Consider the following 27,099-nt stretch of genomic DNA (forward strand, 5'->3'; position numbering starts at 1 on the left):
CTTCATAATTTACAGACTAAGGACTCGTTACGTAAACTATAGAAACCATCGGGGCTTTTCTGTTGAGAAAAATGTGAAACCTGATGCATTTTCTATACTTTGTGTAAATTGTGTTCGAACATTTATTTTTATCTTTGATTGATCACTACTTTATTTGTTTAGATTTATTTTATATCATGATACGAAATAAAATATGTGTAAGTGGGCAACCTCCGTTTTTCACGACACCAGATATTTGTTTTTAAATCCTCTTTAAACTTACGTCACCTCGTTAATGATTGGTTCTTGTCAAGAGAACAAGATTTCACTCATCTGAGTTTGGTTTATTTCCTTCCGTTACATGTTAGGGTGTACGCTGACTACAAATCCGAAGGCTCATGGTTCGCGACCCGTTGCTACACAAACACAAATATAAAAAAAAAAAACTTGTTCCATCCTTCGGAGTCGTATACAGGTACGTTACAATACTGACGGAAAACCTCACTATTCAATCAAACAATATTTGTCGAAGAGTTGGCGGTGAGTGCTGTTAACTAAGTGGACGAAGACTAAGACCAGTGCTTCTTCAAGTCCTCCAACGTTCTCATATTAGTCTAATAAAGCTCATCTTACCCTTTCAACGTTCGAAGTTAGATAATGTTCATTGAACCATTTTTTTGTTTCAACTCAAACGTTTCTCCTTTTACTCCCTTAATAAAGATAAATTAACCAGTTCGCATCTACCCCAAACCTTACTGAGGTAATAAGTTTTACTAAGAATGATTCGATTTGAAAATCTATGTCCTCATCCTGTGACGTTGATTGATAAATTTAGTTAAGCCCTTCGAAACCTCTCACTCTGCACTTTTGAAGTATTCATTTGTAATCGCATTTCGATGTTTTCCTCTATGGTCCGAGACAACTCGATGAAATGGAAAGATAATACACACATTGTGTATAATCGTACGCACTCTTTCAAAAATGTCTGTTTGCTTGTATTTATATGGAGAAGCAATGTTAATACAAAATTATCTTATTAGAATAACATTTATTCTAATATTGTTTGTGCTTCTACGATAAAAACAAACTAGTATCACGATCTTGTGTGTTTTGTCTTAGCTGTGTGACTTCCTCTCGTGTTCTCCTTTGTGTTATTGTCTCATTTTTCTTTTTGTTTTGTCCTGTCTTTCTGTGTGTTTCTATCCTATCTCTGTGTATCTTTTATCATATCTTCAAGTGTCTTTTGTTTTGCTTTTCTCTATATTTCAATTTTAGTTTTCTCTGTCTTTTCCTATCTTTCTGTGTGTTTCTATCCCATCTCTCTGTGTCTTTTATTGTGTCCTATATTTAAGTGTAATTTGTTTTATCTTTCCCTGTGTTGCAATTTTAGTTTTCTCTCTGTCTTTTCCTATCTTTCTGTGTGTTTCTATCCCATCTCTCTGTGTCTTTTATTGTGTCCTATATTTAAGTGTAATTTGTTTTATCTTTCCCTGTGTTGCAATTTTAGTTTTCTCTGTCTTTTCCTATCTTTCTGTGTGTTTCTATCCCATCTCTCTGTGTCTTTTATTGTGTCCTATATTTAAGTGTAACTTGTTTTATCTTTCTCTGTGTTGCAATTTTAGTTTTCTCTGTTTTCTTCCATCTTTCTGTCTATTTCTATCCTATCTCTCTGTGTCTTTTATCCTATCTTTATGTGTAATCTGTTTTACCTTTCTCTGTTTCTTCCTATCTTTCGGTGTGTTTCTATCCTATCTCTCTGTGTCTTTTATCCTTTCTCTCTGTGTCTTTTATCCTATCTTTATGTGTAATTTGTTTTACCTTTCTCTGTGTTTCAATTTTAGCTTTCTCTGTTTTCTCCTATCTTTCTGTGTGTTTTGTCCTGTACTTCTTTGTTTTCATTCCATCTTTCTCTGTGTTTTTTGTCATATCTTTATGCGTTACCTATATTAGAGTGATTACGCCTATTTTATTATTCTCACATTGGTATGTGTTTCGTGCTCGTCAGCCGTGAAAACTAAGGCTATTGATTAAGCAACGCTAGGCTGAGGCACAGTTTAATATGTTGCGAATTTTGTTGTGTAAACTCAGCAACAATATTAGACTAATGCCAATGTCAGAGGGCCGATATACCATCTAGTAAATATATGGCACTATCCACCGCCGACAGCACGTTCGTCTGTCAGGTAGCAGTACTATCGCTATTACCTGATCACACAGGGGATAGCTAACGTGGTTGCGTGTCGCGCCACTCCGTCTAGAGACTTGAACGCGAGCGGCCAGGTTCTATATTCTTTACTCCAAAGACGGTTTTATTTTGAAACACTCCATCGTATGTTCGTACAGATCACCTTCTGATCAAGTCTTTATTAACGCCCCCAAACTTCATCTTTGCGCCAATCAAGCTGTATACAGCGATGAGTGCCGACCTCTCGTGAAGCCTATTGAACAGTTTCAGTCCCCCCCCCCTGTAATAATTCAGTAAAAGATAATAATTATTCCCTATACTGACCTTAGGAGCTCTGTCTGCCCTAGTGGCGATGTCGTGAATTAACTGGAAATTACTTGAAACGTCTTCTGTCAGGTCATCGGGCAACTCAGAATATTTGTTCCCACCGGACTGTCCTTACTGGACTCTACACAATCCATGGAATTGTATGATAGGATTCCTTATCGGTAGGGGATACACTGTTACTTCTATTACTTATTTTGGTAATTTTATTGCTGAATATTGCTTATAGGGTTACTGCCTCTATCGTTCTGTAAATAGTGTTACTTATTGTCGGTATTTTTAACAGACCTTTCTCAGACTAATTAAAATAAATATGTTGCAATGTTTAACGTAAGTAAAACATTACAATTTGAGAGAACAAACTGATTACCGAAATATTCTGCCCCGGAAAGTTTGTTTCTGGGTAACGCAAGAAAATGCGTGCTAGTGAGACGTATGCTCATGCGCAGGAAAAAGAAGAGTGCTTCTATGGAAACAGTGATAATCAAATTGTCAAAGAACACCTGTATCTCTGTGACTTTTAACGATGAGAATGCATTCTCGGAGTGACCAATCAGCAATTAACATACACTTCGTCACGGCTAGTCTTAGAGTTTCGAGTAGAGAGAATTTATTAACTGAATTTCGTAAGTTAATACTATGATTGGGATAAACACTTGAGCGTGAGCGAATTTTTTGTTGTTTAACTTAAATAACGAATACACGTGTTAAATATAAAGCTCTGTATTATCCAGACAAAACTGTACTATATAAACCGCTCTCTTGTATGACTTTGTTTCGTAAAACAACACATAAAGATTGCTAAAAAAGAAATTACTTTAATCTGTCTTATTTTCGATTTCTACAGCGCGTTTTTCTTTTTTTGCTATAATACCACGAAACTTTATGAATTAATTTGTTTGTTTTTTGTTTTGAATTTCGCCCAAAGCTACTCGACGGCTATCTGTGCTAGCCGTCCCTAATTTAGCAGTGTAAGACTAGAGGGGAGGCAGCTAGTCATCACCACCCACCGCCAACTCTTGGGCTACTCTTTTACCAACGAATAGTGGGATTGACCGTCACATTATAACGCCCCACGGCTGAAAGGGCGAGCATGTTTGGTGCGACCGGGATTCGAATCCGCGACCCTCGGATTACGAATCGAACGCCTTAACACGCTTGGCCATGCCAGGCCTTATGAATTAATAACGATTACATAGTTTTGGAACAGTCTGTACCGTAACAAAACATTTTATTTACCTTTGTTAGAAATAAGATGATTTAAGAAAGCCACCCCTTTCTTTGAAATCCTGATTACAAAACTTCCTGATAACGGATGGCAACCAGAACTGTTTATTCTGTTGTTGTTCTTTTGCTGAAAACTGTGAAATTAAATCTTTCCAAATCTCCCCATCTACTAAATTAAAAATGAACTCCTAAGTGGTTTGTGGAGTAACATTAGGATGGTGTGTATAATGTTTTTGTTTGTTTGTTTATTTGTTCATTCAAGATGCACTGCTGAAACTGTTTAGTTTCTACGTAAAAACACTCCTATATATTTATTTTCATCCACTAGAACTTGAACAAACTTAAGATCTTGTATCTTTGAATTTAGATTTAAAAACCTAATTTTTTGAAGTAGACATGATATCAATTAATTCAAAGCGCGGCCCTGTGATAAAGCTCTGGATTTTGGAGCTTTTTGTTTGTTTTGAATTTCGCACAAAGCTACACGAGGGCTATCTGCGCTAGCCGTCCCTAATTGAGCAGTGTAAGACTAGAAAGAAGGCAACTAGTCAACACCACTCACCGCCAACTCTTGGACTACAATTTTAGAAACGAATAGTGGGATTGACCATAACATTATAACACTCCCACATTTGAAAGGGCGAGCATGTTTGATTTGATGGGCTATTTCGGAACTGGCATGCTGAATTCGAACCTGTGCGTAACTGTAAAATATTCCGAGCACTTTAAGCTCTTGACGCGTTATAAAAGTGACAGTCAATTCCACAGCGGGGATGGTGGGTGTAATGTGTTGCTTCTCATGATGTCGGCAGAAAGCCTCAGTAGATTTACCAACATAGATGCGAATACTAACAAATCCTGTCAGTGGCTCAAGCATGTTCACTGTTAAAACTGCTGTCCTTGGGTACAAGATTCATACATGAGTTTTCTCTCTCATCACCTGAAATGCTCTCAGGTGTGCAATGATGAAAAACACCAGGATAGCGTATTCAGCTTAATTTATAGTTGAGCTGAAACAAATCCTAAAACCTTTTGACCCGAGTCTTTCAGAATTCGATTATTTTATATATCGTCCCATTTTCTGTGAAAGTTTCGGGCTATGTAAATGTTTATGTATGTTTATATATATTTCTGTTGAAAAAAATCAATATATTTTGACGGCTTTGCGTACTCGTATGATATGTTAAAATCTTGGGACTTTGAACTAAAGATTCACACTTATAAGAATTTGATGATTATTAAATATTTCACGTAAGGGAAAAAACGTTGAAAAGATGGATCTCAGAAGAGTCTTAGTTGTTGTGGCGTCTTTAACTAGCGATAGAAATGGTCACAAAATTTCGTCATTCGGACCACCCAATTTACTATTTTCAGCACGAAGAATGTTTGTTTCTCTTTAAGCATAAAGCTACACAATGGGCTGTCTGTGTTATGTAAAACACGGGTACCAAAACCCAAGTATAGCATTTTAAGTCTTTGAACTCAGCATGAAGAATCTTCGTCATTTAAACTGCTAAAAATGTCTCTTTTTATTCCTACTTACAGTTTACTATAAGATTACTTTCCAATACGTAATCAGAAACGTGACATCTGGAACATCAGTTCATCCTCTAACATACCATCCATAACTTTAATAGTATAATCATATCATCAGTTTACACGATACTAGACCACCATCAGTACCAGTAATTTCTCGGTATCCGTGTTTAACAACACAAGACTTATCTTTTTCATCAATATTTTAGTTCTCATATTGTTATAGGACTTTATTATACGATTTTATGTCCAAATACCCTTTCAATAAACCATCCTTAACACTGAGAGTGTGTTCCTTTTTATCAGTCCTACAATACACCATTAAGCTGTATTTTATTTATAATCGTAGATGTCGAATCTTCGGTTTCCGGAATATAAACAGGTGTACTTTTCTAGAGGTCCCATTTCGTGGTTATTAAACCAGAACATAACTCTCATAGCGTATTGGATCTGTGTAGACTTCACAGATGCTCTAAACATAACTCATAGCGACCTGTGTAGATCGTATTGGATCTGTGTAGACTTCACAGGTGCTCTAAACATAACTCATAGCGATCTGTGTTGACTTCACAGGTGCTTTAAACATAACTCATAGCGATCTGTGTTGACTTCACAGATGCTCTAAACATAACTCATAGCGATCTGTGTTGACTTCACAGATGCTCTAAACATAACTCATAGCGATCTGTGTTGACTTCACAGATGCTCTAAACATAACTCATAGCGATCTGTGTTGACTTCACAGGTGCTCTAAACATAACTCATAGCGATCTGTGTTGACTTCACAGGTGCTCTAAACATAACTCATAGCGATCTGTGTTGACTTCACAGATGCTCTAAACATAACTCATAGCGATCTGTGTTGACTTCACAGGTGCTCTAAACATAACTCATAGCGATCTGTGTTGACTTCACAGGTGCTTTAAACATAACTCATAGCGATCTGTGTTGACTTCACAGATGCTCTAAACATAACTCATAGCGATCTGTGTTGACTTCACAGATGCTCTAAACATAACTCATAGCGATCTGTGTTGACTTCACAGATGCTCTAAACATAACTCATAGCGATCTGTGTTGACTTCACAGATGCTCTAAACATAACTCATAGCGATCTGTGTAGAATTCACAGGTGCTCTAAACACATTTGTGAAAGTCTTTACACACCACATCTCAGACTTTGTTGTTGGTTTCAGTTTCCCTGATAGCATTTGAACCACACAAAAATATAAACAGTAAGGACAATCATACCTTTAAACAGGTAGGACAATCATACCTTTAAACAGGAAGGATAATCATACCTTTAAACAGGAAGGACAATCATACCTTAAAACAGGAAGGACAATCATACCTTTTAACAGGAAGGACAATCATACCTTTAAACAGGAAGGATAATCATACCTTAAAACAGGAAGGACAATCATACCTTTAAACAGGAAGGACAATCATACCTTTAAACAGGAAGGATAATCATACCTCAAAACAGGAAGGACAATCATACCTTTAAACAGGAAGGACAATCATATTTTTAAACAGGAAGGATAATCATACCTTAAAACAGGAAGAACAATCATATTTTTAAACAGGAAGAATAACCATACCTTTAAACAGGAAGAACAATCATACCTTAAAACAGGAAGGACAATCATACCTTTAAACATGAAGGATAACCATACCTTTAAACAGGAAGAACAATCATACCTTTAAACAGGAAGAACAATCATACCTTTAAACAGGAACGACAATCATACCTTTAAACAGGAAGGATAACCATACCTTTAAACAGGAAGGATAATCATACCTTTAAACAGGAAGGACAATCATACCTTTAAACAGGAAGGATAACCATACCTTTAAACAGGAAGGATAATCATACCCTAGTCCCATTTATTTTTGAGATTGCTCTTTTTTATGTTGGATATCTTCAAACTTCATATTCTAAAACTCAGACACTTCTTCTAAGATCCAGAATGATCAAAAATTTGGATCATTTTTAGTGTTGTGATGAACCTCAACGTGCTCATGGAATTCGGTACAAATCCGTTCACAGTGTACAGAGTTATTAACCCATAACACCCAAAATACCTTGTTTCCTCATTATTAAAAATACTTCAAAGTGATCCAGAATCCGGATCCGTTGTAAATTAGGAGAGAACTGCCCATATATCTACTCCGCAAGCGAAGGTAAAAATTACTGTCATTATTCCAATTAAACCCATTAAGAAGTCCCGAGATTTTTTGTGTAGTTATTATAGAAAATTAGTCGTTTCACGTAATATCACTTTGATAGCTCCTCACATTAAATGTGGTAACTTTCATAAATTAAAGTATGCAATAGATGGATTCCCCCTATATTGAACGGTATAAAAAAGAAGTCGATAACCTTAGAGTTAAAATACAGATGGTTGAGTGGGTTATATTGAAACGATTTCAAATATGTGAGGTAGCGAGTCATATGACAACAAGAGCTGGTGTAAAATCATAATGGAATTGGGCTGTGTCAGGACTACATTTATCATGGTATGGCCTTTGTGTTAGCAGTGAAATCGCTCTTAGGAATAGTATGGTACAACCTTTTCCGACGAAGAATATTTGCACGCTCAGATAAGAAAAACGTGTTCAAACTGGAGACTTAGAAATTCCAAAATTGGGGTATCGTTTGGAGTTAATGGGAAATACAGAAAGGAAGTTCCACTTGGGGCACAAGAACCGTACAGAAAGAGATGTGCAACAAATCGAGCCCCAGATTTTGGAAACAAAGCGCGGCGCTTTCCAAAGATGAGAGCCGAATAACACAAAAGTCAGTGGTAAAAGCCATCTGCATGTTCTTGGAAACTAACGTAATAACATAATCGAGAATGATCTGCGTCTGGAACAAAGGCCAAAACAATATGAATTTGCAAAATAAAACTTCCATTCATACCGACCGTTCTGCCACTACACACCCCGAACAGATGGAAAATAGTATACGGCTATTCGTGCTATCAAAGTTGTCAGAAACTGTGCTTACGAATTTCTGTGATGTAGGAGCGTTGAAACGAGTGCTGAGAAACTGTCGTTCTCGTACAATAGGTGGATGATTAAAAGCATACAGTAACGATGATGTGCTTATGACATGACAGCCTTACGAGAAAGTTCTGGCAGAGAAAGCTATGGTGCAGGGCTATTGTCAAGATGCACATTAGGCAGACATAACCTCACAGGACGTGACGACGTGGCTGAAGCTCCACAATCATTTTAATACAACGCACTCAGCCCTCTTAATTTAGCACTGTAAACTAAAATGGAGGATATATGTACTTGGGTGAGTCTTGGAGACTGTTGAGTATTTTGGAAACGTCTGCTTAAAGTAATTTTCCTTTTTACTTTTTGGCATCGATTTGTAGTTAACAATATGTAGTTAGCAATATGTAGTTAACAATATGTAGTTAACAATATGTAGTTAGCAATATGTAGTTAACAATATGTAGTTAACAATATGTAGTTAGCAATATGTAGTTAACAATATGTAGTTAACAATATGTAGTTCACAATATGTAGTTAACAATATGTAGTTAGCAATATGTAGTTAACAATATGTAGTTAACAATATGTAGTTAGCAATATGTAGTTAACAATATGTAGTTAACAATATGTAGTTAGCAATATGTAGTTAACAATATGTAGTTAACAATATGTAGTTAGCAATATGTAGTTAACAATATGTAGTTCACAATATGTAGTTAGCAGTATGTAGTTAACAATATGTAGTTAACAATATGTAGTTAACAATATGTAGTTAGCAGTATGTAGCTAACAATATGTAGTTAGCAATATGTAGTTAACAATATGTAGTTAGCAGTATGTAGCTAACAATATGTAGTTAGCAATATGTAGTTAACAATATGTAGTTAGCAATATGTAGTTAACAATATGTAGTTAACAATATGTAGTAAACAATATGTAGTTAACAATATGTAGTTAGCAATATGTATTTAACAATATGTAGTTCACAATATGTAGTTAGCAGTATGTAGTTAACAATATGTAGTTAACAATATGTAGTTAGCAATATGTAGTTAACAATATGTATTTAACAATATGTAGCTAACAATATGTAGTTAACAATATGTAGTTAGCAGTATGTAGTTAACAATATGTAGTTAGCAATATGTAGTTAACAATATGTAGTTAGCAATATGTAGTTAACAATATGTAGTTCACAATATGTAGTTAGGAATATGTAGTTAACAATATGTAGTTAACAATATGTAGTTCACAATATGTAGTTAGCAATATGTAGTTAACAATATGTAGTTCACAATATGTAGTTAGCAATATGTAGTTAACAATATGTAGTTAACAATATGTAGTTAACAATATGTAGTTAGCAATATGTAGTTAACAATATGTAGTTAGCAATATGTAGTTAACAATATGTAGTTCACAATATGTAGTTCACAATATGTAGTTAACAATATGTAGTTAGCAATATGTAGTTAACAATATGTAGTTAACAATATGTAGTTAACAATATGTAGTTAGCAATATGTAGTTAACAATATGTAGTTAACAATATGTAGTTAGCAATATGTAGTTAACAATATGTACTTAACAATATGTAGTTAGCAATATGTAGTTAACAATATGTAGTTAACAATATGTAGTTAGCAATATGTAGTTAACAATATGTAGTTCACAATATGTAGTTAACAATATGTAGTTAGCAGTACGTAGCTAACAATATGTAGTTAGCAATATGTAGTTAACAATATGTAGTTAGCAGTATGTAGCTAACAATATGTAGTTAGCAATATGTAGTTAACAATATGTAGTTAGCAATATGTAGTTAACAATATGTAGTTAACAATATGTAGTTAACAATATGTAGTTAGCAATATGTAGTTAACAATATGTAGTTCACAATATGTAGTTAGCAGTATGTAGTTAACAATATGTAGTTAACAATATGTAGTTAGCAATATGTAGTTAACAATATGTATTTAACAATATGTAGCTAACAATATGTAGTTAGCAATATGTAGTTAACAATATGTAGTTAACAATATGTAGTTAGCAATATGTAGTTAACAATATGTAGTTAGGAATATGTAGTTAGGAATATGTAGTTAACAATATGTAGTTAACAATATGTAGTTCACAATATGTAGTTAATCAATATGTAGTTCACAATATGTAGTTAACAATATGTAGTTAACAATATGTAGTTAACAACATGTAGTTTAGCAATATGTAGTTAACAATATGTAGTTAACAATATGTAGTTAACAATATGTAGTTAACAATATGTAGTTAATCATATGTAGTTAACAATATGTAGTTAACAATATGTAGTTAGCAATATGTAGTTAACAATATGTAGTTAACAATATGTAGTTAGCAATATGTAGTTAACAATATGTAGTTAACAATATGTAGTTAGCAATACAATATGTAGTTAGCAATATGTAGTTAACAACATGTAGTTAACAATATGTAGTTAGCAATATGTAGTTAACATGTAGTTAACAATATGTAGTTAACAATATGTAGTTAACAATATGTAGTTAACAATATGTAGTTAACAATATGTAGTTAGCAGTAGTTATATGTAGTTAACAATATGTAGTTAAATATGTAAACAATATGTAGTTAGCAATATGTAGTTAACAATATGTAGTTAACAATATGTAGTTAACAATATGTAGTTAACAACAATATGTAGTTAACAATATGTAGTTAGCAATATGTAGTTAACAATATGTAGTTAACAATATGTAGTTAGCAATATGTAGTTAACAATATGTAGTTAACAATATGTAGATAGCAATATGTAGTTAACAATATGTAGTTAACAATATGTAGTTAGCAATATGTAGTTAACAATATGTAGTTAACAATATGTAGTTAACAATATGTAGTTAGCAATATGTAGTATGTAGTTAGCAATATGTAGTTAACAATATGTAGTTAGCAATATGTAGTTAACAATATGTAGTTAACAATATGTAGTTAGCAATATGTAGTTAACAATATGTAGTTAACAATATGTAGTTAACAATATGTAGTTAACAATATGTAGTTAACAATATGTAGTTAACAATATGTAGTTAACAATATGTAGTTAACAATATGTATGTAGTTAGCAATATGTAGTTAACAATATGTAGTTAACAATATGTAGTTAACAATATGTAGTTAACAATATGTAGTTAGCAATATGTAGTTAACAATATGTAGTTAACAATATGTAGTTAGCAATATGTAGTTAACAATATGTAGTTAACAATATGTAGTTAACAATATGTAGTTAACAATATGTAGTTAACAATATGTAGTTAGCAATATGTAGTTAACAATATGTAGTTAACAATATGTAGTTAACAATATGTAGTTAACAATATGTAGTTAACAATATGTAGTTAACAATATGTAGTTAACAATATGTAGTTAACAATATGTAGTTAACAATATGTAGTTAGCAATATGTAGTTAACAATATGTAGTTAGCAATATGTAGTTAACAATATGTAGTTAACAATATGTAGTTAACAATATGTAGTTAACAATATGTAGTTAACAATATGTAGTTAACAATATGTAGTTAGCAATATGTAGTTAACAATATGTAGTTAACAATATGTAGTTAACAATATGTAGTTAACAATATGTAGTTAACAATATGTAGTTAACAATATGTAGTTAACAATATGTAGTTAGCAATATGTAGTTAACAATATGTAGTTAACAATATGTAGTTAGTCAGTTAACAATATGTAGTTAACAATATGTAGTTAGCAATATGTAGTTAACAATATGTAGTTAACAATATGTAGTTAGCAATATGTAGTTAACAATATGTAGTTAACAATATGTAGTTAACAATATGTAGTTAGCACAATATGTAGTTAGCAATATGTAGTTAACAATATGTAGTTAGCAATATGTAGTTAGCATATGTAGTTAACAATATGTAGTTAGCAATATGTAGTTAATGTAGTTAACAATATGTAGTTAACAATATGTAGTTAAATATGTAGTTAACAATATGTAGTTAACAATGTATAGCAATATGTAGTTAACAATATGTAGTTAGCAATATGTAGTTAACAATATGTAGTTAACAATATGTAGTTAGCAATATGTAGTTAACAATATGTAGTTACAATATGTAGTTAGCAATATGTAGTTAACAATATGTAGTTAACAATATGTAGTTAGCAATATGTAGTTAACAATATGTAGTTAGCAATATGTAGTTAACAATATGTAGTTAACAATATGTAGTTAACAATATGTAGTTAACAATATGTAGTTAACAATATGTAGTTAACAATATGTAGTTAACAATATGTAGTTAGCAATATGTAGTTAACAATATGTAGTTAGTAGTTAACAATATGTAGTTAACAATATGTAGTTAACAATATGTAGTTAACAATATGTAGTTAACAATATGTAGTTAACAATATGTAGTTAAGTTAATATGTAGTTAACAATATGTAGTATGTAGTATGTAATATGTAATATGTAGTTAACAATATGTAGTTAACAATATGTAGTTAACAATATGTAGTTAGCAATATGTAGTTAACAATATGTAGTTAAGTTAACAACAATATGTAGTTAGCAATATGTAGTTAACAATATGTAGTTAGCAATATGTTTAACAATATGTAGTTAGCAATATGTAGTTAACAATATGTAGTTAACAATATGTAGTTAACAATATGTAGTTAACAATATGTAGTTAACAATATGTAGTTAACAATATGTAGTTAACAATATGTAGTTAACAATATGTAGTTAACAATATGTAGTTAACAATATTAACAATATGTAGTAGTTAGCAATAACAATGTAGTAGTTAACAATATGTAGTTAACAATATGTAGTTAACAATATGTAGTAGTTAACAATATGTAGTTAGCAATATGTAGTTAACAATATGTAGTTCAGTAGTTAACAATATGTAGTTAACAATATGTAGTTAACAATATGTAGTTAACAATATTAACAATGTAGTTAACAATATGTAGTTAACAATATGTAGTTAACAATATGTAGTTAACAATATGTAGTTAGCAATATGTAGTTAACAATATGTAGTTAAATATGTAGTTAGCAATATGTAGTTAACAATATGTAGTTAACAATATGTAGTTAGCAATATGTAGTTAACAATATGTAGTTAACAACAATATGTAGTTAACAATATGTAGTTAACAATATGTAGTTAACAATATGTAGTTAGCAATATGTAGTTAACAATATGTAGTTAACAATATGTAGTTAGCAATATGTAGTTAACAATATGTAGTTAACAATATGTAGTTAACAATATGTAGTTAACAATATGTAGTTAACAATATGTAGTTAGCAATATGTAGTTAACAATATGTAGTTAACAATATGTAGTTAGCAATATGTAGTTAACAATATGTAGTTAACAATATGTAGTTAACAATATGTAGTTAGCAATATGTAGTTAACAATATGTAGTTAACAATATGTAGTTAACAATATGTAGTTAACAATATGTAGTTAACAATATGTAGTTAACAATATGTAGTTAACAATATGTAGTTAACAATATGTAGTTAACAATATGTAGTTAGCAATATGTAGTTAACAATATGTAGTTAGCAATATGTAGTTAACAATATGTAGTTAACAATATGTAGTTAGCAATATGTAGTTAACAACATGTAGTTAACAATATGTAGTTAACAATATAGTTAACAATATGTAGTTAGCAATATGTAGTTAACAATATGTAGTTAGCAATATGTAGTTAACAATATGTAGTTAACAATATGTAGTTAACAATATGTAGTTAACAATATGTAGTTAACAATATGTAGTTAATCAATATGTAGTTAACAATATGTAGTTAACAATATGTAGTTAACAATATGTAGTTAACAATATGTAGTTAGCAATATGTGTAGTTAACAATATGTAGTTAACAATATGTAGTTAACAATATGTAGTTAGCAATATGTAGTTAACAATATGTAGTTAACAATATGTAGTTAGCAATATGTAGTTAGCAATATGTAGTTAACAATATGTAGTTAACAATATGTAGTTATGTAGTTAGCAATATGTAGTTAACAATATGTAGTTAACAATATGTAGTTAACAATATGTAGTTAACAATATGTAGTTAACAATATGTAGTTAACAATATGTAGTTAACAATATGTAGTTAACAATATGTAGTTAACAATATGTAGTTAACAATATGTAGTTAACAATATGTAGTTAACAATATGTAGTTAACAATATGTAGTTAGCAATATGTAGTTAACAATAGTTAGCAATATGTAGTTAATATGTAGTTAACAATATGTAGTTAACAATATGTAGTTGTAGTTAACAATATGTAGTTAACAATATGTAGTTAACAATATGTAACAATATGTAGTTAACAATATGTAGTTAACAATATGTAGTTAACAATATGTAGTTAACAATATGTAGTTAACAATATGTAGTTAACAATATGTAGTTAACAATATGTAGTTAACAATATGTAGTTAACAATATGTAGTTAACAATATGTAGTTATATGTAGTTAACAATATGTAGTTAACAATATGTAGTTAGTTAGTTAACAATATGTAGTTAACATATGTAGTTAACAATATGTAGTTAACAATATGTAGTTAACAATATGTAGTTAACAATATGTAGTTAACAATATGTAGTTAACAATATGTAGTTAACAATATGTAGTTAACAATATGTAGTTAGCAATATGTAGTTAAAAATATGTAGTTAACAATATGTAGTTAACAATATGTAGTTAGCAATATGTAGTTAGCAATATGTTGTTAACAATATGTAGTTAACAATATGTAGTTAGCAATATGTAGTTAACAATATGTAGTTAACAATATGTAGTTAAATATGTAGTTATATGTAGTTAAATATGTAATATGTAGTTAACAATATGTAGTTAACAATATGTAGTTAGCAATATGTAGTTAACAATATGTAGTTCAAATATGTAGTTAACAATATGTAGTTAACAATATGTAGTTAGCAATATGTAGTTAACAATATGTAGTTAACAATATGTAGTTAACAATATGTAGTTAACAATATGTAGTTAGCAATATGTAGTTAACAATATGTAGTTAGCAATATGTAGTTAACAATATGTAGTTAACAATATGTAGTTAACAATATGTAGTTAACAATATGTAGTTAACAATATGTAGTTAACAATATGTAGTTAACAATATGTAGTTAACAATATGTAGTTAGCAATATGTAGTTAACAATATGTAGTTAACAATATGTAGTTAGCAATATGTAGTTAACAATATGTAGTTAACAATATGTAGTTAACAATATGTAGTTAACAATATAAGTTAGCAATATGTAGTTAACAATATGTAGTTAACAATATGTAGTTAGCAATATGTAGTTAACAATATGTAGTTAACAATATGTAGTTAACAATATGTAGTTAACAATATGTAGTTAACAATATGTAGTTAACAATATGTAGTTAACAATATAATATGTAGTTAACAATTGTAGTTAACAATATGTAGTTAACAATATGTAGTTAACAATATGTAGTTAACAATATGTAGTTAGCAATATGTAGTTAACAATATGTAGTTAACAATATGTAGTTAACAATATGTAGTTAACAATATGTAGTTAGCAATATGTAGTTAACAATATGTAGTTAACAATATGTAGTTAACAATATGTTAGTTAACAATATGTAGTTAACAATATGTAGTTAACAATATGTAGTTAACAATATGTAGTTAACAATATGTAGTTAACAATATGTAGTTAATTAACAATATGTAGTTAACAATATGTAGTTAACAATATGTTAACAATATGTAGTTAACAATATGTAGTTAACAATATGTAGTTAACAATATGTAGTTAACAATATGTAGTTAACAATATGTAGTTAGCAATATGTAGTTAACAATATGTAGTTAACAATATGTAGTTAACAATATGTAGTTAACAATATGTAGTTAACAATATGTAGTTAACAATATGTAGTTCACATATGTAGTTAACAATATGTAGTTGTAGTTAACAATATGTAGTTAGCAATATGTAGTTAACAATATGTAGTTAACAATATGTAGTTAACAATATGTAGTTAGCAATATGTAGTTAACAATATGTAGTTAACAATATGTAATTAGCAATATGTAGTTAACAATATGTAGTTAGTCATATGTAGTTAGCAATATGTAGTTAACAATATGTAGTTAACAATATGTAGTTAGCAATATGTAGTTAACAATATGTAGTTAACAATATGTAGTTAACAATATGTAGTTAACAATATGTAGTTAATCAATATGTAGTTATGTAATATGTAGTTAGTTATATGTAGTTAACAATATGTAGTTAACAATATGTAGTTAACAATATGTAGTTAGCAATATGTAGTTAACAATATGTAGTATAACAATATGTAGTTATATGTAGTATGTAACAATATGTAGTTATGTAGTTAACAATATGTAGTTAACAATATGTAGTTATGTAATATATGTAGTTAACAATATGTAGTTAACAATATGTAGTTAACAATATGTAGTTAACAATATGTAGTTAACAATATGTAGCTCAGTTAACAATATGTAGTTAACAATATGTAGTTAGTTAGTTAGTTAATATGTAGTTAACAATATGTAGTTAACAATATGTAGTTCACAATATGTAGTTAACAATATGTAGTTAACAATATGTAGTTAACAATATGTAGTTAACAATATGTAGTTAGCAATATGTAGTTAACAATATGTAGTTAGCAATATGTAGTTAACAATATGTAGTTAACAATATGTAGTTAGCAATATGTAGTTAACAATATGTAGTTAGCAATATGTAGTTAACAATATGTAGGTTAATATGTAGTTAACAATATGTAGTTAACAATATGTAGTTAACAATATGTAGTTAACAATATGTAGTTAGCAATATGTAGTTAACAATATGTAGTTAGCAATATGTAGTAACAATATGTAGTTAACAATATGTAGTTAACAATATGTAGTTAACAATATGCAATATGTAGTTAACAATATGTAGTTAACAATATGTAGTTAACAATATGTAGTTAACAATATGTAGTTAACAATATGTAGTTAGTTAGCAATATGTAGTTAACAATATGTAGTTAACAATATGTAGTTAACAATATGTAGTTAACAATATGTAGTTAGCAATTGTAGTTAACAATATGTAGTTGCAATATGTAGTTAACAATATGTAGTTAACAATATGTAGTTAACAATATGTAGTTAACAATATATAGTAGTTAGCAATATGTAGTTAACAATATGTAGTTAACAATATGTAGTTAACAATATGTAGTTAACAATATGTAGTTAACAATATGTAGTTAACAATATGTAGTTAACAATATGTAGTTAACAATATGTAGTTAGCACAATATGTAGTTAACAATATGTAGTTAACAATATGTAGTTAACAATATGTAGTTAGCAATATGTAGTTAACAATATGTAGTTAACAATATGTAGTTAACAATATGTAGTTAACAATATGTAGTTAACAATATGTAGTTAACAATATGTAGTTAACAATATGTAGTTAACAATATGTAGTTAGCAATATGTAGTTAACAATATGTAGTTAACAATATGTAGTTAGCAATATGTAGTTAACAATATGTAGTTAACAATATGTAGTTAACAATATGTAGTTAACAATATGTAGTTAGCAATATGTAGTTAACAATATGTAGTTATGTAGTTAACAATATGTAGTTAACAATATGTAGTTAACAATATGTAGTTAGCAATATGTAGTTAACAATATGTAGGAATATTAACAATATGTAGTTAACAATATGTTAGTTGTAGTTACAATATGTAGTTAGCAATATGTAGTTAACAATATGTAGTTAACAATATGTAGTTAACAATATGTAGTTAACAATATGTAGTTAGCAATATGTAGTTAACAATATAGCGAGTAGTTAACAATATGTAGTTAACAATATGTAGTTAACAATATGTAGTTAACAATATGTAGTTAACAATATGTAGTTAACAATGTAGTTAACAATATGTAGTTAGCAATATGTAGTTAGCAATATGTAGTTAACAATATGTAGTTAGCAATATGTAGTTAACAATATGTAGTTAACAATATGTAGTTAACAATATGTAGTTAACAATATGTAGTTAACAATATGTAGTTAGCAATATGTAGTTAACAATATGTAGTTAACAATATGTAGTTAACAATATGTAGTTAACAATATGTAGTTAACAATATGTAGTTAACAATATGTAGTTAACAATATGTAGTTAACAATATGTAGTTAGCAATATGTAGTTAACAATATGTATTAATATGTAGTTAACAATATGTAGTTAACAATATGTAGTTAACAATATAGTTACAATATGTAGTTAGCAATATGTAGTTAACAATATGTAGTTAACAATATGTAGTTAACAATATGTAGTTAACAATATGTAATATAGCAATATGTAGTTAACAATATGTAGTTGTAGTTAACAATATGTAGTTAACAATATGTAGTTAACAATATGTAGTTAACAATATGTAGTTAACAATATGTAGTTAACAATATGTAGTTAACAATATTTAACAATATGTAGTTAACAATATGTAGTTAACAATATGTAGTTAACAATATGTAGTTAGCAATATGTAGTTAACAATATGTAGTTAACAATATGTAGTTAACAATATGTAGTTAACAATATGTAGTTAACAATATGTAGTTAACAATATGTAGTTAACAATATGTTAACAATTAGCAATATGTAGTTAACAATATGTAGTTAACAATATGTAGTTAGCAATATGTAGTTAACAATATGTAGTTAACAATATGTAGTTAACAATATGTAGTTAACAATATGTAGTTAACAATATGTAGTTAGCAATATGTAGTTAACAATATGTAGTTAACAATAGTTAACAATATGTAGTTAACAATATGTAGTTAACAATATGTAGTTAACAATATGTAGTTAACAATATGTAGTTAGCAATATGTAGTTAACAATATGTAGTTAACAATATGTAGTTAGCAATATGTAGTTAACAATGTATATGTAGTTAACAATATGTAGTTAACAATATGTAGTTAACAATATGTAGTTAACAATATGTAGTTAACAATATGTAGTTAACAATATGTAGTTAACAATATGTAGTTAACAATATGTAGTTATGTAGTTAGCAATATGTAGTTAAATATGTAGTTAACAATATGTAGTTAACAATATGTAGTTAACAATATGTAGTATGTAGTTAACAATATGTAGTTAACAATATGTAGTTAACAATATGTAGTTAACAATATGTAGTTAACAATATGTAGTTAACAATATGTAGTTAACAATATGTAGTTAACAATATGTAGTTAACAATATGTAGTTAACAATATGTAGTTAACAATATGTAGTTAACAATATGTAGTTATGTAGTTAACAATATGTAGTTAACAATATGTAGTTAACAATATGTAGTTATATGTAGTTAACAATATGTAGTTAACAATATGTAGTTAACAATATGTAGTTAACAATATGTAGTTAGCAATATGTAGTTAACAATATGTAGTTAGCAATATGTAGTTAACAATATGTAGTTAACAATATGTAGTTAACAATATGTAGTTAACAATATGTAGTTAACAATATGTAGTTAACAATATGTAGTTAACAATATGTAGTTAAATATGTAGTTAACAATATGTAGTTAACAATATGTAGTTAACAATATGTAGTTAACAATATGTAGTTAACAATATGTAGTTAACAATATGTGTAGTTAACAATATGTAGTTAGTAGTTAACAATATGTAGTTAACAATATGTAGTTAGCAATTGTAGTTAACAATATGTAGTTAGCAATATGTAGTTAACAATATGTAGTAGTTAGCAATATGTAGTTAACAATATGTAGTTAACAATATGTAGTTAGCAATATGTAGTTAACAATATGTAGTTAACAATATGTAGTTAACAATATGTAGTTAACAATATGTAGTTAACAATATGTAGTTAACAATATGTAGTTAACAATATGTAGTTAACAATATATGTAGTTAACAATATGTAGTTAACAATATGTAGTTAACAATATGTAGTTAACAATATGTAGTTAACAATATGTAGTTAACAATATGTAGTTAACAATATGTAGTAGTTAACAATATGTAGTTAACAATATGTAGTTAACAATATGTAGTTAACAATATGTAGCAATATGTAGTTAACAATATGTAGTTAACAATATGTAGTTAACAATATGTAGTTAACAATATGTAGTTAACAATATGTAGTTAACAATATGTAGTTAACAATATGTAGTTAACAATATGTAGTTAACAATATGTAGTTAACAATATGTAGTTAACAATATGTAGTTAACAATATGTAGTTAACAATATGTAGTTAACAATATGTAGTTAACAATATGTAGTTAACAATATGTAGTTAACAATATGTAGTTAACAATATGTAGTTAACAATATGTAGTTAACAATATGTAGTTAACAATATGTAGTTAACAATATGTAGTTAACAATATGTAGTTAACAATATGTAGTTAACAATATGTAGTTAGTATGTAGTTAACAATATGTAGTTAACAATATATGTAGTTAGCAATATGTAGTTAACAATATGTAGTTAACAATATGTAGTTAACAATATGTAGTTAACAATATGTAGTTAACAATATAGTTAACAATATGTAGTTAACAATATGTAGTTAGCAATATGTAGTTAACAATATGTAGTTAACAATATGTAGTTAAGTTAACAATATGTAGTTAACAATATGTAGTTAACAATATGTAGTTAACAATATGTAGTTATATATGTAGTTAACAATATGTAGTTAACAATATGTAGTTAGTTAACAATATGTAGTTAACAATATGTAGTTAACAATATGTAGTTAACAATATGTAGTTAACAATATGTAGTTAACAATATGTAGTTAACAATATGTAGTTAATATGTAGTTAGTTAACAATATGTAGTTAACAATATGTAGTTAACAATATGTAGTTAGCAATATGTAGTTAACAATATGTAGTTAACAATATGTAGTTAGTAGTTAACAATATGTAGTTAACAATATGTAGTTAACAATATGTAGTTAACAATATGTAGTTAACAATATGTAGTTAGCAATATGTAGTTAACAATATGTAGTTAACAATATGTAGTTAACAATATGTAGTTAACAATATGTAGTTAACAATATGTAGTTAGCAATATGTAGTTAACAATATGTAGTTAACAATATGTAGTTAACAATATGTAGTTAACAATATGTAGTTAGCAATATGTAGTTAACAATATGTAGTTAACAATATGTAGTTAACAATATGTAGTTAACAATATGTAGTTAACAATATGTAGTTAACAATATGTAGTTAACAATATGTAGTTAACAATATGTAGTTAACAATATGTAGTTAACAATATGTAGTTAATATGTAGTTAACAATATGTAGTTAACAATATGTAGTTAGCAATATGTAGTTAACAATATGTAGTTAACAATATGTAGTTAACAATATGTAGTTAACAATATGTAGTTAGCAATATGTAGTTAACAATATGTAGTTAACAATATGTAGTTAGCAATATGTAGTTAACAATATGTAGTTAACAATATGTAGTTAACAATATGTAGTTAACAATATGTAGTTAACAATATGTAGTTAACAATATGTAGTTAACAATATGTAGTTAACAATATGTAGTTAACAATATGTAGTTAACAATATGTAGTTAACAATATGTAGTTAGCACAATATATGTAGTTAACAATATGTAGTTAACAATATGTAGTTAACAATATAGTTAGTTAAGTTAACAATATGTAGTTAGTAGTTAACAATAACAATATATATGTAGTTAACAATATGTAGTTAACAATATGTAGTTAACAATATGTAGTTAACAATATGTAGTTAATATGTAGTTAACAATATGTAGTTAACAATATGTAGTTAACAATATGTAGTTAACAATATGTAGTTAACAATATGTAGTTAACAATATGTAGTTAACAATATGTAGTTAACAATATGTAGTTAACAATATGTAGTTAACAATATGTAGTTAGCAATGTAGTTAAGTATGTAGTTAACAATATGTAGTTAGCAATATGTAGTTAACAATATGTAGTTAACAATATGTAGTTAACAATATGTAGTTAACAATATATGTAGTTAACAATATGTAGTTAACAATATGTATATGTAGTTAACAATATGTAGTTAACAATATGTAGTTAACAATATGTAGTTAGCAATATGTAGTTAACAATATGTAGTTAACAATATGTAGTTAACAATATGTAGTTAGTTCACAATATGTAGTTAACAATATGTAGTTAACAATATGTAGTTAACAATATGTAGTTAGTAATATAACAATAATAGTTAGCAATATGTAGTTAACAATATGTAGTTAACAATATGTAGTTAACAATATGTAGTTAACAATATGTAGTTAACAATATGTAGTTAACAATATGTAGTTAACAATATGTAGTTAACAATATGTAGTTAACAATATGTAGTTAACAATATGTAGTTAACAATATGTAGTTAACAATATGTAGTTAACAATATGTATTATGTAGTTAGCAATATGTAGTTAACAATATGTAGTTAACAATATGTAGTTAACAATATGTAGTTAACAATATGTAGTTAACAATATGTAGTTAACAATATGTAGTTAACAATATGTAGTTAGCAACAGTTAGCAATATGTATTAACAATATGTAGTTAACAATATGTAGTTAACAATATGTAGTTAACAATATGTAGTTAACAATATGTAGTTAGTTATGTAGTTAACAATATGTAGTTAACATGTATTAACAATATGTAGTTAACAATATGTAGTTAACAATATGTAGTTAACAATATGTAGTTAACAATATGTTAACAATATGTAGTTAACAATATGTAGTTAACAATATGTAGTTAACAATATAGTTAACAATATGTAGTTAACAATATGTAGTTAGCAATATGTAGTTAACAATATGTAGTTAACAATATGTAGTTAGCAATATGTAGTTAACAATATGTAGTTAACAATATGTAGTTAACAATATGTAGTTAACAATATGTATATATGTAGTTAACAATATGTAGTTAACAATATGTAGTTAACAATATGTAGTTAACAATATGTAGTTAGCAATATGTAGTTAACAATATGTAGTTAACAATATGTAGTTAACAATATGTAGTTAACAATATGTAGTTAACAATATGTAGTTAACAATATGTAGTTAACAATATGTAGTTAACAATATGTAGTTAACAACAATATGTAGTTAACAATATGTAGTTAACAATATGTAGTTAACAATATGTAGTTAACAATATGTAGTTAACAATATGTAGTTAACAATATGTAGTTAACAATATGTAGTTAACAATATGTAGTTAACAATATGTAGTTCACAATATGTAGTTAGCAGTATGTAGTTAACAATATGTAGTTAACAATATGTAGTTAACAATATGTAGTTAACAATATGTAGTTAGCAATATGTAGTTAACAATATGTAGTTAGCAATATGTAGTTAACAATATGTAGTTAACAATATGTAGTTAACAATATGTAGTTAACAATATGTAGTTAGCAATATGTAGTTAACAATATGTAGTTAGCAATATGTAGTTAACAATATGTAGTTAACAATATGTAGTTAACAATATGTAGTTAACAATATGTAGTTAACAATATGTAGTTAACAATATGTAGTTAACAATATGTAGTTAACAATATGTAGTTAACAATATGTAGTTAGCAATATGTAGTTAACAATATGTAGTTAACAATATGTAGTTAACAATATGTAGTTAGCAATATGTAGTAGTTAACAATATGTAGTTAGCAATATGTAGTTAACAATATGTAGTTAGCAGTATGTAGCTAACAATATGTAGTTAGCAATATGTAGTTAACAATATGTAGTTAGCAATATGTAGTTAACAATATGTAGTTAGCAATATGTAGTTAACAATATGTAGTTCACAATATGTAGTTAGCAGTATGTAGTTAACAATATGTAGTTCACAATATGTAGTTAGGAATATGTAGTTAACAATATGTAGTTAACAATATGTAGTTCACAATATGTAGTTAGCAATATGTAGTTAACAATATGTAGTTCACAATATGTAGTTAACAATATGTAGTTCACAATATGTAGTTAACAATATGTAGTTAACAATATGTAGTTAGCAATATGTAGTTAACAATATGTAGTTAACAATATGTAGTTAGCAATATGTAGTTAACAATATGTAGTTCACAATATGTAGTTAGCAATATGTAGTTAACAATATGTAGTTAACAATATGTAGTTAACAATATGTAGTTAGCAGTATGTAGCTAACAATATGTAGTTAGCAATATGTAGTTAACAATATGTAGTTAGCAGTATGTAGTTAACAATATGTAGTTAGCAATATGTAGTTAACAATATGTAGTTAGCAATATGTAGTTAACAATATGTAGTTAACAATATGTAGTTAGCAATATGTAGTTAACAATATGTAGTTCAACAATATGTAGTTAGCAGTATGTAGTTAACAATATGTAGTTAACAATATGTAGTTAGCAATATGTAGTTAACAATATGTATTTAACAATATGTAGCTAACAATATGTAGTTAACAATATGTAGTTAGCAATATGTAGTTAACAATATGTAGTTAGCAATATGTAGTTAGCAATATGTAGTTAACAATATGTAGTTAGCAATATGTAGTTAACAATATGTAGTTCACAATATGTAGTTAGGAATATGTAGTTAACAATATGTAGTTCACAATATGTAGTTAGCAATATGTAGTTAACAATATGTAGTTCACAATATGTAGTTAGCAATATGTAGTTAACAATATGTAGTTAGCAATATGTAGTTAACAATATGTAGTTAACAATATGTAGTTAGCAATATGTAGTTAACAATATGTAGTTAGCAATATGTAGTTAACAATATGTAGTTCACAATATGTAGTTAGCAATATGTAGTTAACAATATGTAGTTAGCAATATGTAGTTAACAGTATGTAGTTAGCAATATGTAGTTAACAATATGTAGTTAGCAATATGTAGTTAACAATATGTAGTTAACAATATGTAGTTAGCAATATGTAGTTAACAATATGTAGTTAGCAATATGTAGTTAGCAATATGTAGTTAACAATATGTAGTTAACAATATGTGGTTAACAATATGTAGTTAGCAATATGTAGTTAACAATATGTAGTTAACAATATGTAGTTAACAATATGTAGTTAGCAATATGTAGTTAGCAGTATGTAGTTAACAATATGTAGTTAGCAATATGTAGTTAGCAGTATGTAGTTAACAATATGTAGTTAACAATATGTAGTTAGCAATATGTAGTTAACAATATGTAGTTCACAATATGTAGTTAACAATATGTTGTTAGCAATATGTTGTTAACAATAAGTAGTTCACAATATGTAGTTAGCAGTATGTAGTTAACAATATGTAGTTAACAATATGTAGTTAGCAATATGTAGTTAGCAATATGTAGTTAACAATATGTAGTTAGCAATATGTAGTTAACAATATCTAGTTCACAATATGTAGTTAGCAGTATGTAGTTAACAATATGTAGTTAGCAGTATGTAGTTAACAATATGTAGTTAACAATATGTAGTTCACAATATGTAGTTAACAATATGTAGTTAGCAATATGTAGTTAACAATATGTAGTTAACAATATGTAGTTCACAATATGTAGTTAGCAGTATGTAGTTAACAATATGTAGTTAACAATATGTAGTTAGCAATATGTAGTTAACAATATGTAGTTCACAATATGTAGTTAACAATATGTAGTTAGCAATATGTAGTTAACAATATGTAGTTCACAATATGTAGTTAGCAGTATGTAGTTAACAATATGTAGTTAACAATATGTAGTTAGCAATATGTAGTTAGCAATATGTAGTTAACAATATGTAGTTAGCAATATGTAGTTAACAATATGTAGTTCACAATATGTAGTTAACAATATGTAGTTAACAATATGTAGTTCACAATATGTAGTTAGCAGTATGTAGTTAACAATATGTAGTTAGCAGTATGTAGTTAACAATATGTAGTTAACAATATATAGTTAACAATATGTAGTTAGCAATATGTAGTTAACAATATGTAGTTAACAATATGTAGTTAACAATTTGTAGTTAGCAGTATGTAGTTAGCAATATGTAGTTAGCAGTATGTAGTTAACAATATGTAGTTAACAATATGTAGTTAGCAATATGTAGTTAAAAATATGTAGTTAACAATATGTAGTTAACAATATGTAGTTAACAATATGTAGTTAAAATTATGTAGTTAACAATATGTAGTTAACAATATTGTAAAGATGATTACATCCTATTTCATTTGTTCATATATTAGGCCCGGCATAGCCAAGCGCGTAAGGCGTTCGACTCGTAATCCGAGGGTCGCAGGTTCGAATCCCCATCACACCAAATATGCTCGCCCTTCCAGCCGTGGGGGCGTATAATGTAACGGTCAATCCCACTATTCGTTGGTAAAAGAGTAGCCCAAGAGTTGGCGGTGGGTGGTGATGACTAGCTGCCTTCCCTCTAGTCTTACACTGCAAAATTAGGGACGGCTAGCGCAGATAGCCCTCAAGTAGCTTTGTGCGAAATTCCAAAACAAACAAAATTGTTTATTTATTTATTATTCACATGTATCCTATCTGTTAGTCGCTTCAAGTTTAATAGGTTTGTTCGGATATGTTATAATTATATTTC

General features: G+C 27.8%; 1 protein-coding gene across 1 annotated transcript in view; it reads left to right on the forward strand.

Moving 5' to 3' along the window:
• The first annotated feature begins 2,272 nt into the window (after window positions 1-2,272).
• Window positions 2,273-27,099, forward strand: part of LOC143256502 (potassium voltage-gated channel protein Shaker-like) — a 729,617-nt gene continuing 704,790 nt past the window's right edge. Inside the window, exon 1 of the mRNA XM_076513805.1 lies at window positions 2,273-2,652. Within this exon, the coding sequence (XP_076369920.1) occupies window positions 2,624-2,652 (29 nt within the window). The 5' untranslated portion in view covers window positions 2,273-2,623. The remainder of the gene's footprint in view (window positions 2,653-27,099) is intronic.

This window comes from Tachypleus tridentatus, chromosome 7 (assembly GCF_004210375.1).
Source record: "Tachypleus tridentatus isolate NWPU-2018 chromosome 7, ASM421037v1, whole genome shotgun sequence".
In the NCBI taxonomy this organism is placed as follows: domain Eukaryota; kingdom Metazoa; phylum Arthropoda; class Merostomata; order Xiphosura; family Limulidae; genus Tachypleus; species Tachypleus tridentatus.